We start from the raw sequence: 13,329 nt of genomic DNA, 5'->3' as shown, positions 1-13,329 counted from the left end.
AAGAAAACTTGCCAAATGATACTTAAAATAAAAAAAAAACTCACTTGGATTAGGTTGCATTTATTTTCTGGTATAATGATTTTTTATATTTTAGGCTGAAAATTTTCAATTATTATTTCATAATTTTGTAGGAAAGTTCTTTGTACTCTAACCCTTTTTTAATTTATTTTTACATATAGATGGCATGACAAAAAAGAAGTTACATTATAATTTTCCAAACTGAGAAAAAATCCTCTATTTTATGTCAAAGCCTGTAGATAGGGGCATCCATGGACCGGTTTTAGATTGGACCCTGTTCAAACCAAAATCAATTTGGATGGATTGGATGGACCAACAAGGACATTGAATTGGACTAGTCTAATGGTCCAAAGTATTTATTAGATTGGATTAGACTATATTCATCCATGAAGAATTTATATTGGATTGAGTCAATATCTTGTTCATTGATAGAAGATAAAAATATCGGTGTTAATGGATCAGGTTTAGGTTAGAATTAATCTAAATTAAAACAAATTAAACCGTTTAAAAATTGAATTAGGCCGGTCCAAAATATTCGTTGGATTGGATTGGATTTCATCTATTTGTACAAATAGACTCACATTACAAATACTCGTTAACAAAATGCCGCTACGTATTTGTCTGGTCGGATTCCGTGAAGCCTTTTAAAAATCTGGGCCTTTGGTGCGTTCTTATTGAAGCCAACGTTGTCCGCGCATTCTCTCTCCTTCTCTCTCTCCAACTATTAGGGCCTTTTTATCCTCAACGGGCTGAGCTAGGGTTCTGACTTCCGGCTTGGTTTTCTTTCACGGAAGTAGGAGTTTCTCCCAGGAGCCGGATCGAAGGATTCTGCTTTAATGGGAAGATACAGAAGCCGTAGCAGAAGCTACAGTCCCCGGCGTAGCAGAAGCCCTCCACGACGGAAGCGATACGACGACCCTCGAGAAAGGTACAGGGGCAGCAGGTCATACAGGGACAGGCGGTCCCCTGCTCCTTCCGGCTTGCTTGTTCGGAACATTGCTCTGGATACGAGGTTTGTTATCTTACTTTATTCTGTCCTCCTATCTGTTTGCTTTCATGAGATCTACCTTTAGGGTTAAGTAATTCATTTTCTCTGTCTCTTTTTTTTTCCCGGTTGTTAATCGAAAGTAGATTTGAATGTTTAGTTGGCCTCTTGTTCCCATATTTTTGCAGTTTGTCTTATTTGTTTCCCAATAATATATTACATTATTACGGCACTTTTCTTTTTAAGGTACATGGTCTCTTACAAGCTGTATTGCGTGTGGTCGACTGGTATAACATTGGCACTCTTTCGAATGAATGCAAATAAAAGAATTTCTTCCTTTTTTCCATTATCTCTGCTAGGCTCTACTTTTTTTTCCCCGTTGCCATTTTTATTGTTTGTTGCTGTGGGATCCTTGCCGTGGTTTGTAAATGGCCCTTTCTCATTCTTCGTGCATTAAAAAAATATATCAACTTTCTTTTGCCATCTTTTTTTTTTCGGTTTGATGGATTGGTGAGTTCACTTTTGGTTTTGTGGGAATCTAATATATCTCAATAAAATGGCGATAGAAATTGATAATATTTTTCTTTTTTGGTGTGTATGTGTGCAGGCCAGAAGATTTGAGGATTCCATTTGAACGTTTTGGTCCAGTAAAGGATGTGTACCTCCCTAAGAACTACTACACTGGGTTAGTTTTGTTCTTGTGGTTTCTTTGATATTGTAGTTGATTGTTTTTTTTTTTTTTGCTATTTTTTCACATGAAAGAGGTTATAACAGTGATAAGGAAATGCAAGACAATTTTAATATTATTCACTTTATTTTGAACAAATGATTGAAGGTCAATCAAAGCTGAGTTGTATTTATTTATTTTTTTTTATAGAGGGTTTTGAAAGAACATGCCTTAAAGTTGAGAATAGGGAGATGTCATGTTACCATCTTCCTGTGGTTTAAGAGTACTGCTGTTTGGTGCAAGGCTTGGGTACAAAATCCAGAGTTGAGAGCTAAAATGTGAAGCCATCAGCATTGATTTAAAAGGCGCATCTAGTCGCACAGGCGAGGCACATTTCAGGGTATGCACCTTGCCTAGGTCCTAGGTGCAGCCCTTTCAAAAGGCACACAGGCGCCTTGTTTGGGCTTGCCTCGAGGGGTGTGGCACAAAGGTGGCTCGTAGAATCAGGAATGTAATATGTTTTACATTACATTAGCTATGTGAAGTACTACAATTAAGTGAAAAAAGAGATTAGAGGTTTTACATGCTTGAAAATGTTTTATATGTTTGGTTTTATTTTTAAATTCTCATTTGAATATGCTTTACATCTTATGTTTATTTATTTTAATTTTAGATAATAGGTTTTTTAAAATATTATTTTAAAATTTAACTTTATATTTTTTAGTAATATTATGTTTAATATTTTTTGATTTTTTTTTTGAACTTTTGGCATTTTTTTGAATTTTCTGACCACACTGGCCATCAGGCCCATCACATGTTGGCACTGATGATTATTGTGATGCTGGGGATGCCAGAGAACTTCCAATCTGATGTTGGGACTAAATGCTGAGAAAGGGGAAGCCAAACTTGTATTTATAGGTCTTAATGGCTTTGAGTGGCTCATAATGGGATGGCAATTAGAAAGCTCAAACCCAATAAATTGTTGAGTTGGGCCTAATAACTACAAAGTTAAGCCCATTCCAGTAATCCTAATAAATCGGTTGCCAATTGAAGTGGATCTTATGTGATGTGCACACTACTAGTTCCAGTCAAATCTTAAAAAGATCCTTATGGCCAATTTTTTATGTTATGTTTGGATCCCTGAGATTTATTGGGTGTTTTGGAGGATTTTCAAGTTTTCTTTTATAGAGAGTGTTTCCTTTTTTAGTTTCATTATTTTAGGAAATAAATATTATTATGAATCTGAAAAGTGATTTTTGCATCCTTTGTATAACCATTGTAAGCACTCTTTTGTGCATTGATTGAATGAATTAGAGTTTTTCTCCATTGCTGCATTTAGTGCTGTCTAAGTGCTGACTCCGAGAGATACCTAGTGGTGCTGACTCTAGTGCGGTGTTTGCTTTGTTCATGGTTGTCTTCGTATTTCATCTGTTTCATGAACACAACTAACATTCTGTATGCTATCCCTGTTTTTTGCTCGTTTTGGAACCAACAATTTATGGTTCAAGACTCAGCAAAATGGCCATTTTTTGAACCGACTTTTATAGCTGTCTCAACCAGGAAACATGGTTATAGATGTAAGAATGACATTACATGGAAATTATATGGTTTTTCTCAGACCGATATGACTCCAGCCATAATGTCTCTATTTGTTAAAGATTATACAATCAGAAGTAGATGGTGGAAGCACATGTACAATGAATCATACAATCACTGCTCACATATCGTGGTTGAAAAAATTAACCATGGACAGGAGAGCCTCTTTTGTATAGTGTGGTTCTGAAAAATTTATTTTCAAAAAGAATTTTTATGGTTCTGGAACCATACCGCCCTTTTGTAGAACCATGAACCCAGCACCACCTTAAACAGCCAAGTAATAAATAAGCAAACTAGGGGCATTGTGGTCTTTTCCAGTCTGATTGTAATTTAATAACCATTCCAATCATCACTATTATTTACTGTTTGAAGGCCTGGCAGCATTATCACTATATGATTTTTTTTTTTAAATCCTCTACCAGGGATGGTTAGTGGGGCATGTCAGTTCAGTCTGGTTGACCTACTGATTGACTGCACTGAAATAGCAATAGCAGCTAGTTGTAAAGTATAAAAACAAAGATATAGATTTGACTTTGGTTTTGATCATTTAATTGTGATCAGGTTTTCTAATTAAGGAGTACAAATGACCTAATAAATTTCGATGTGGCAGTTGGAGCTCAAAAGCAGTCCCTGGATTCCACTCATAGATTAATGGAAAAGTTTAGACCAAAAAATACATTTCTACATTATAGAATAGTTCTATTTAGGGGCAATTATTCAATAAATTAAAAAACAATGAAAAATTATAGGCTATATTATTTAGCAAACAGATTTCCAATCCACGGATGAAAAAACAATGCTAATTTGGAATATAGGACTGGAGACATTAGACATGGTCAATGCAGTGTTTTAAAAGGTGTGCCTTAAGTGCTTCTAGGCACATTTTTAGATACATACCTTGCTTCAACTTAGATATGTCTTAGAAAAGAAAGTTTGTAATTCCCTATTCTAACTTATCCAGCCTAACATTTTTATGCTTGCAAGAGGGAGATGGTGAACTAGATGTTGAATAACTTTATTTTATTGCATAGATGCTCTATATTAAACTTATTTATGAGATTGCACCAACATGTTAAATTTAGACCGTATCTTTTTTTATTGGTCAGTGCATTGCATCTAGAGATTAGAGAGGCCAAAACAACTGGTTGTTGCCTCACTGCATTGATAGCACTGGTTTTGAGTTAGAATTTTTGTAGTTTTAGGACCCATTCTGATAGGTAATTGGTTTAGAAGTTGTTATTTGTCAAAGTTGTAATTGGTAAAAAATCAATCATTAGGATTTTTTTTATTATTAGTCAGATTTGAAGTCATTCCGGCCATAGGTATGAGTTAGTGAGATTAGGAAACTCTGAAGTCTGTTTTTGTGCTATAAAATAGTAGAATTGAAAATAATTTTTTAAGGGTAAATTACAGATAGGTACCCTGTACTTTGGGAGTAGTGACAGATAGGTACCCTGAACTTTCAATTGCAACACTTAAGTACCTTGAACTCTCAAAAATAGACACTTGGGTCCATCTGTTAGTATTCCGTCAGTTAAACATTACATAATGTCAAAAATACCCTTCTTGTGTATTTTTGAGATCATTATACGGAGTAAAATCACCACTAAAGAATGCCATCAATCTCCTGGTCCCCTTTTTAGACGAAATCTTTTTGACTGGGAGATGGATCAGCTGTTGGCACTTCTACAACTGTTACAGAGGCAATCTATCTCTGCTAACATGGAGGATGAATGGAGTGTAGATGGTGTTTTTACTGTTAAATCTTTCGCTTCAAAGTTGAGTAAGCAAGTAATTCTGATTTTCCAAGCAAGCAGGTGTGGAATTCTGTCAGTCCACCTAAGCATAATTTTTTGATTTGGTGATGGCTCTAAATAAGTGCCTGCTGAGAGCTAATTTTGTTAGGAGAGGGGTTCATCTTTAAGACCTTAGCTGTGGCTTATGTAGGTTTTTGCCAGACAGTTGATCATCTTGGCATCCACTGTTCGATCTTTGTAAGAGTTTGGGAGCACTTTCTTAAAGTAGCTGGGGTCTGCTGGGTTATGCCTGGTTCAATTAAGGATCTCTTATGCTGCTGGAATTTGCCGGGCCTGAAGAAAAAGGGTAATCTGGTCTGGAGAACTACCCCTGTGGCTGTCTTAGTAACTTTATGGACTGAAAGAAACAACAGAATTTTCTGCAACAAAGTGAGTAGTCCGGAGGAATTAAGTCAGGCTGCAGTGTCTAAGCTTGCTTCTTGGCTGTCAGTTAACTCTGTGTTTAAGGGCCTATTCGTTTCCTCTCAACTCTTATCTCTTAAGAGGAGTCTTTTAACTGTAAGAGAAAAATGGTTGTTCGTTTCTTCTTATCTCTTATCTCCTAAAGTGCAATCAGACAACTTTTTGTTTTCCAATGATACCCCCAAAAAAGACAAACAAAATTCTCATATATGGGGTCAAAATGGATATTTGATAATTTTCAGAATTCAGAATTTAAAACAACGTTCTCTGCATTCAAAGTTCAGAGGAAAGAAAAGTTCACCAATACCAATATACCTTTTAATGTAATTATTGCACTTTTAGATGTCAGACTTCAGAGCAAATGAACAGGCCCCAAGTCTCAGAATCTTTTCCATTTGCTTTGCACTCAGTCCATTTGGAGGCTGTAACATGTCTTCTTTCTGGGTGTGAGATGCCTGGAAACCATTGCATCTTTTTCATCATTTTTAATAAAAGTTTTACCTTCTCAAAAAAAAAATTGAATATGTAATTTACTGTCTATGTGAGAAAGTCATCATGAGGAGGCATTTGGTTACCTGAGAATGATCTCAGAAATATTCGAGAAGGGTATGATTATGTAACTCATTCCTCTACATGTTGAGCTACCTTTCCATTGATAGAGTGTCTATGTTTTTTTGGAGGGTTGCAAAAAAGTGTTGGGTTGATGTGGACTAATTGAAATCACATGGACTTTAGCATGTTTGTGAGTTTAGAGGGTCACAAGAAAGTACTGCGATCACATGGACTTGTCAAAATCAAACCTCCCAATCATGCAGTCACGGGGTGATTTGATTTTCCTTTTTATTGATAGCATGCAAGTGTTTTGTTGGTCATAAGAAAGTATTGTGGCCATGTGAACACATCACAACAAATGTTAGGCTACCTTGCCATTCCTTGATTGTCATATTATGGTAGTAGACCTTAGAGGTAGTTTCCATTTTTTTCATGTTAGTAGGTTATTTTTTGTATCATTTGGGGTTGGAATAAGGCATGCACTCATCGTGTGTTTTGATTGTTAGCATGTCTGTATTTTATTGTAGGGTTGCAAGAAAGTGTTGTGACTTGTGACCATGTGAGCTCATCAAAACCAAATCATCTTGGCATGCACTCACTGGGTGAATTAGTTTTTGATTTGATTGATAGCATGCTTGTGTTTCATTGGAGAGTTGAACAAAGGTGTTGTGGTTGTGTGAATTCATTGTTCAACATGTTAGGCTAACCTGGTATTTCCAAATTGTCATAGTAAGGTAGGATCTAGGCAATCCCTATTTTATCTGTTAGTGGTTGTTAGTGTGTCATTGGGGTTGCAACAGCAGGATGCACTCACTTGATAATTTGGTTTTTCATTTGATTAATAGTATGCCTGTGTTTTTATTAGAGGGTTGCAAGTAAGTGTTGTGACCATGTGAACAATTGAAACCAAATCACCTGGTCAAGCACTCACTGGGTGATTTAGCTTTTTATTTGGTTGATAACACTCACTAGGTGATGGTCTTTGAATAAAACCAAGAATCCCAAAGGCTGCTTGAAAACTGCCATTTCAATAAGAGTTCTTTGTTAAATGAATTAGCTAATAAGCCTTTTCAACAAGGCACAACAAGTCTGTTTAGCACACATTTATGCTTATATGATGCATTTATATCTATTATATCTAGTTTTTGGAGCGAAATGTCATTTCTCAAGATTTGTTTCGTGCCAAATTTAATTAAATTCCTATTATGTGCAATCTTTTTATAGTATAGTTTGTTAAAATGTACAACTCTGCATTCTTTTATAGTTTAAGGCTATAGAGTACATCTAGAAGTATCCATGTGGTATCTTGTATTGTATCTGACACTGTTATTCTAAACATGTACAGCTATTGGGGTATCATAGGTATGTGGTACTCCAAGACTGGGAGAAAAGATGTAAAGATTTTGTCATCGATCTGGAGTAAATAGAAATATGCCTTTCTTTTTATTCTGTAATTCAATTGTCTGGGTTGTAGGGATTCTTCTTTTCATTATAAAGAATTTCACTTTTTTTGTTGCTGATAAAAAAGAGCTATGATTATCTTGGAAAAGTTCCATGACTGATAAAACGTGAAATAAATTACAGACTGAAAAAAGACCAGAGAGGGGGGATGTAAAAGTTTTATCAAATGGTCCCTAGAAGAATACACAGTTGAGAGCATTATGGACAATAAAATGTTATTTTAGTATTTTATCAACCTAAGTTAGATATATAATTGGATACACAATCAGTTTGGAATTAAGGGTACAGGAATTGTTGTAAAAACTAATTATTTTGTACCTTGCTCAATCAACTCTTGATTGTGCCTGGTTCAAGATTCAACCCTATAGCTACACAATTTGGTTTGGTTGCAAGGACTGGTCCATTCTTTGCAGTGGTGTATCTGGATGTGATTCTTGCTGGCAGTTGCAAGGACTTGCATTTTAGCAGTTAATTTTGATTATTTTCATGGTTTTCTGCATCTGACAGTTCTGGATGTATTTATTCTAGGGAGCCAAGAGGCTTTGGATTTGTGAAATTCCGTAATGCTGATGATGCGGCCGAGGCCAAGCAACATATGAACCATCAGGTTATTGGTGGACGTGAGATAACAATTGTTTTTGCTGAAGAGAACAGAAAAACTCCTCAAGAGATGCGTACGAATGCACGCATAAGGTCCGGCTATTTCTTTTCTCTCCTATCATCATTTTTATTTTGTTCTGCTATTTCTAATAGTATTTTGGTTCTGCATCTGTAGTGGGCGATATAAAAGGCGATCTCCACCAAGGTCCCCAAGACGTCGATATCATTGTCAGTTTCAACTTTCAACTTCATCTTGGAAATTCACCTAAAATTCTTATAAATTCTATCTTTTTGTCTTCTAGGATGTGAATATATTCATGGGCAATAGTGTAAATGGTTTTATAACTTTGTCGTACTAATTCCTCTACCCATTGCTTATGAATTTTCCCCATGTGACAGCTTATTCACGCTCGCCGTCACCAAGAAATGACTCAAGGTCTGTATTCTATGTACTTTGGATATTTTTTGGATAAATGTGTTTGTTATGCATTCTTGTTGGATTATTGCAATGCTGCATCCTGTTTGGGATGCGTTATTGTTGTTGAATTGTTATTCTTTTTGTGGTTTCATTCTTTTTATCTTTTCGGTTTCTGCAAGGCTAGACTGCATTGCATCTTTTAGTTATGCATGACTTTCTATCATTTTTTATGCCGTCTGGATTTTTGTCTACTTTATTTTCAAAAGAAAGTGTTGGCAAATATATTTGTTTTAGATGCTTATTTAGTTATTTATGCATACACTACATGTGATCAGAAGTGCACTGGAGTGGGGATTATAGTTCTCTAATAGAGGCAACAAGCTTTATTTCCAATAATAACAGGATGTGACTACAGAAAATAAGTGTAGATGCAGTTTTACAGTACTATCAACTTTGGGGACATCGGCAATGATATGTATTAAATAGCCCATCTTTCAGTTTGGGTTGCAGGAATATATTTTAAACAGTGTACTGGCTTTGAACTTATTGCTCTACTCTAAGAGGGTCATGGCGCAATCCTCTTGAGGATGTTAGGGTTGATTGAATATACTGAGGATGCACAGTGATTTCCTGGATTATATTCCTTTTTCAGAGAAATTGGATTGGTATTATTTTACCTCAATTCTCAATTGGTTAATTATTGTATTGGAGGTTGGGTCAATATACAGTCCATCCCTCTGAGAACCCAGATAGCAGGACCAGCATGTGCAACAGCCCTTTTTCTTGGCTGTAGAGCTTCACTTCATCTTTTCTAACCTTGACATTGAAATTTTCTTTGCTAAGGATGTTAATGTGGTTGTTGTCGCATCCTAACTCCATCCCGTGAACTTTATCAATCTCTGGTAACAAGCTTGTGCAAGATTTATTAAAATGCATACACACAATTTTGTTGGCAAATAAATCCAAAAATTGGAGATTGAGCTTACAGGGCTATTGTGGTCTTGTAAATGCCTTTCTAGAGTTACTGGCTGAGTTATGTATTAAGTTGGACCTGCAGATTCCATATTTATTGATTCTGATTCTTTTTTCTTTTCCCCATATGTTGGCTTTGAGTTCCCACATGGTTTATCATTCATATGATTTGGTTTGTAACATTTGCTTGAACAAAACCCTTTTCAAAATGTTTTTGAGAAGGCCTGGAGGCCCGGGACCTGTTTGATATGTTACTCGTGCCAAAGCCACTCTAGGATTGTGAAGCATATATTGTATTCTTCAATCCTTAGGAAATATCTAAATTGGCTGTCATTTTTCTTATGACACTCTTTTTATTTTATATTAATATATTTGAATTAGCTGATAACTTGATAGTTTTCTTATGGCTTTACACAAGTTGTCCTCAATATTTCTGATTAGCAAGATTTTTCATGGTTATGTTCACTGTTTGACCTTTTATTGTTTTTGAATCTCTTTGTAATTCTGACGAACTACATTAAAGTCTTTGTTATTATTAACTTCTGGAAGCAATATGGTTGCTTGGCCATTATGATTCAAAGGTGTTAGTGGAATGAATCCATTCAACCATATAACCATAAATGGGTTGTTATCAGTGCCTTGCCTCTTCTTTTTTTTTCCCTTTCTCATCCAGGTGATGAATTTGGAAAAATTTCCATATTTCTTGTTTCTTTACCTGGAAGGCTTCATCAAGCTTTTGCATTGATTAATCTTCCTTGTCTATGATTTCTTGATTATGCTGCTTGTTCTCTCGGGAGGAATGTAACATGTGTTCCAATGGATTTGAATAACATCTGGTGATGGTATTGTTCGTGCAGATTATAAAGTGAATGAGAGACTTAAAGAATTTCATGGATTAGTAAAGACTAAAGAGAAAAGAGACATAAAGTGACTGACTACTTGCTTACTTATCTTTCAAAGCTACTTGAGAAGTATTCATTACTGATCTCATCTTCATCAACTGTAACCTACAAATCGCTTGGGCTTTCCTATTTTTTGGCTTTTGGCTTGCAAGGCTCACCCTCATTAAATGGAACTGTCAAAACGAGCTTATCATGGTTTGTTAGATAAACTGTAATCACAAGAAAGCTTTACTTTTCTTATTTTGTACATGTTTTGATATCTTGGTTTTGCGTACTATCCAGTTAAGAGAGAATATAATTGTCAAAAAGAGAGAATCTTGATTTCCAGAGAATGGCAGCCCATTGAAGTTCATTATCTTCTGGATGGGGTTGTCCTTACTTTGCACCAAGAAAAGATAGTTTGGGATTTTAGAGAGATGGGGCAAAGAGAGAGCTGTGCAGTTGTCAGATGCTGGTCAACCACCACACTGTTCTAGAGCATAACTAAACAATGTCTGGAAAGTTTCATAATTTTGTTCAGAAATCTGAAATGCAGTGCAGGTAAAGGACATGTTTTTAATACTTGGATTCTGAACGCGGAATTGAGTAAAAACGTTTTTCAACCTATCAATAGGTGAATGTAAATGACTAGTAATTTCTTCATTCTGATTACGAGATTACTTCTAGTAATATCGTCAGTGAGTTTTTTGAGTGGAGAATTGGTCATGGTCATCGATTGTTCTGAGAACCCATCTAGTTCATTGCATACTCCAAATTAGATAATACTTGTTTGCGCATTTTAACCTTGTTTGATCCTAAATATGTTTGGTACTTGTTTAATCCTTCTCCGTGTGCTAAGTTTTATGTATACTGGAAATACAGAGACAGAGGCCGTGGCCGTGGGGCAAGGGGTGATTCTTACTCGCCACCACGTTCACGTTCCATCTCTCGCTCGCCCTCTCTTCTTGATGGAAAGGATTACAGGTCCAACAGGAGGTCACCGAGTCCAAGAGATAATGCTCAGAGCCCTCGGTATGACAGGGACTCGAGATCACCAAGTCCAAGGGGAAACAGTCGGAGCCGCAGAGATGAGAGGGACTACAAGTCGGACCGGTCACTTAGCCCAAAGGGAAATAGTCTGGGCCACAGGGATGATACTAGGTCAGACCGGTCACCAAGTCCAAGGGGAAACAGCCAGAGCCACAGAGATGAGAGGGACTCCAGATCAGACCGATCACCAGGTCCAATTGAAAATGGTCGGAGTTGCCGGGATGAGAGGGGCTCCAGGTCAGACCGATCACCAAGCCCAAGGCGAAATGGTCGGAGTCCATCAAGGTCAAGGTCTCGGTCCTACAGGTACGTATATCTATTATTTCAATTCCCTGGATTTGGAAGACATGTTAAAGGCAGCAAATTGATTTGTGTTTGTTTCTGTCTGCAGCCCTCGTTGACCGGGTTCTTGGCCATTAGCGTTTCATTTAATGTGGCCTTTCTCAGCTTTAGTCTATAGTATAGGTAGAGAGTAGATACTATGGCTTGTTAGGAATTAGTGGCATAGTTTTTTCTTTCACCTGTAATAGTGTATATTGGGTACGATGGAATTGCATAATTGTTTTTTTTTTTTTTTTTTTTTTTTGAGGATTGTAGCGTTTGGGATACTACTTGAATACGAGACTCGTTGGAAACAACTTAGTTTATTATATTTCTGCTTCTCTATACTTGTTGGAATTGGAGACAAGTTGTAAACTTCGAAATCTCTTCTTTTTCTTCTGGCTCTGGGGGGCTCTCCTTGGGATCGGAAGGTCTGTTTTAGTCAGGAGTTGCAGCTGTAAGTTGCTTGGTTAGAGACCAGAGCGGGCTTAGATCGTGTCCTTATTTAGTAGTTCTTGATGCCCATTTTTGTCGTCGGAAACATCAAATTACGTGGTTAATTGCGTTATGACATATCGGCCTGAGGTGTATAAGGAGCTGAGGTGGTGCATGATGAGTGCACTTCAAAATGCTTCTACCATTCGAATGATGCCTGTGGGCTGTGGCTTTCCCTGCTCGGTACGTATGCTTATTTGTTTGGGTACTCGTTATTCGGTGTTCCATGTGCCTGTGGACGGTGTTTATCTGTTTTGGGTACGGTGTTTATTTGTTTGTTTGGGTACGTATGTTTATCTGTTTTGCATGATGAGTACACTTCAAAATGCTTCTACCATTCTACCATTCTACCATTCTACCATTCTTCCATGTGCTAGATTCGGCCTTGGGTAGTTGTTAACGATAGCGTGTTGGCAGGATGGTGGTGGAATGTATGGTTCAAAAGTGTCGATACCTTCGATATGAGCTTCCAAACTGTCAGGCTTAGATGAGGTTAGGTCCGGCTAGGGCAAGTACCTGCTATTATCTTCATAGTTTTCAAGCTTTCATAGCATTCTTGAAATTTGTATTATAGTAATATGTCAAACCCGTAAAATTTTGCAGGTCACTAAATTCAATTTGAACCATTTATTATTTTAATTTAACCATTCTTCTTCTCCTTCTTCTTCTTCTTCTTCTTATTATTATTATTATTAATTTATTTTAGTATTTAATTTAAAATTTTTATTATATAGTAATAATATTAACTAAATTTGTAATTATTTAAATATTTACTTAAAATATTTTTTTCAACTGACTATAATTATTATATAATAAATTTTTTAATTCATGATTTGCATTTAAGAATAAACATTAATGATTTAGCTTAACAATTTTAATGACTGTTAATAAATATTAATTCTTATTTAAGGTTTAATTACTGTATTCAATAATTATTATGGGGCATGCTTTGAATAAACATTAATTATAATTGATTATTGTTATTTCGTTTTTTATTATTTACTTAATTAAGTACTTGATTATTATTATTATTATTATTATTTCTATAAATAATTGATTGTTATTATTATTTACTTAATTCAGTAATTTTCAGC

At 36.0% G+C, this 13,329-nt stretch overlaps 1 protein-coding gene across 1 annotated transcript; it reads left to right on the top strand.

The window, feature by feature from the left end:
- The first annotated feature begins 615 nt into the window (after positions 1-615).
- Positions 616-12,085, top strand: SCL28 (SC35-like splicing factor 28). The gene is made up of 7 exons (XM_010281144.3): positions 616-1,030; positions 1,611-1,688; positions 8,027-8,191; positions 8,274-8,326; positions 8,498-8,534; positions 11,252-11,725; positions 11,811-12,085. Exons 1-7 carry the CDS (start codon positions 855-857, stop codon positions 11,818-11,820), a joined length of 993 nt encoding a protein of 330 aa, XP_010279446.1. The 5' UTR covers positions 616-854; the 3' UTR covers positions 11,821-12,085.
- Positions 12,086-13,329: the final 1,244 nt, after the last annotated feature.

The sequence above is a fragment of the Nelumbo nucifera genome, chromosome 4 (genome assembly GCF_055504915.1).
Source record: "Nelumbo nucifera cultivar China Antique chromosome 4, China Antique-T2T, whole genome shotgun sequence".
NCBI lineage: Eukaryota > Viridiplantae > Streptophyta > Magnoliopsida > Proteales > Nelumbonaceae > Nelumbo > Nelumbo nucifera.
Note: the sequence above shows the minus strand (reverse complement) of the source record. Positions and strands in the feature narration are given on the sequence as shown.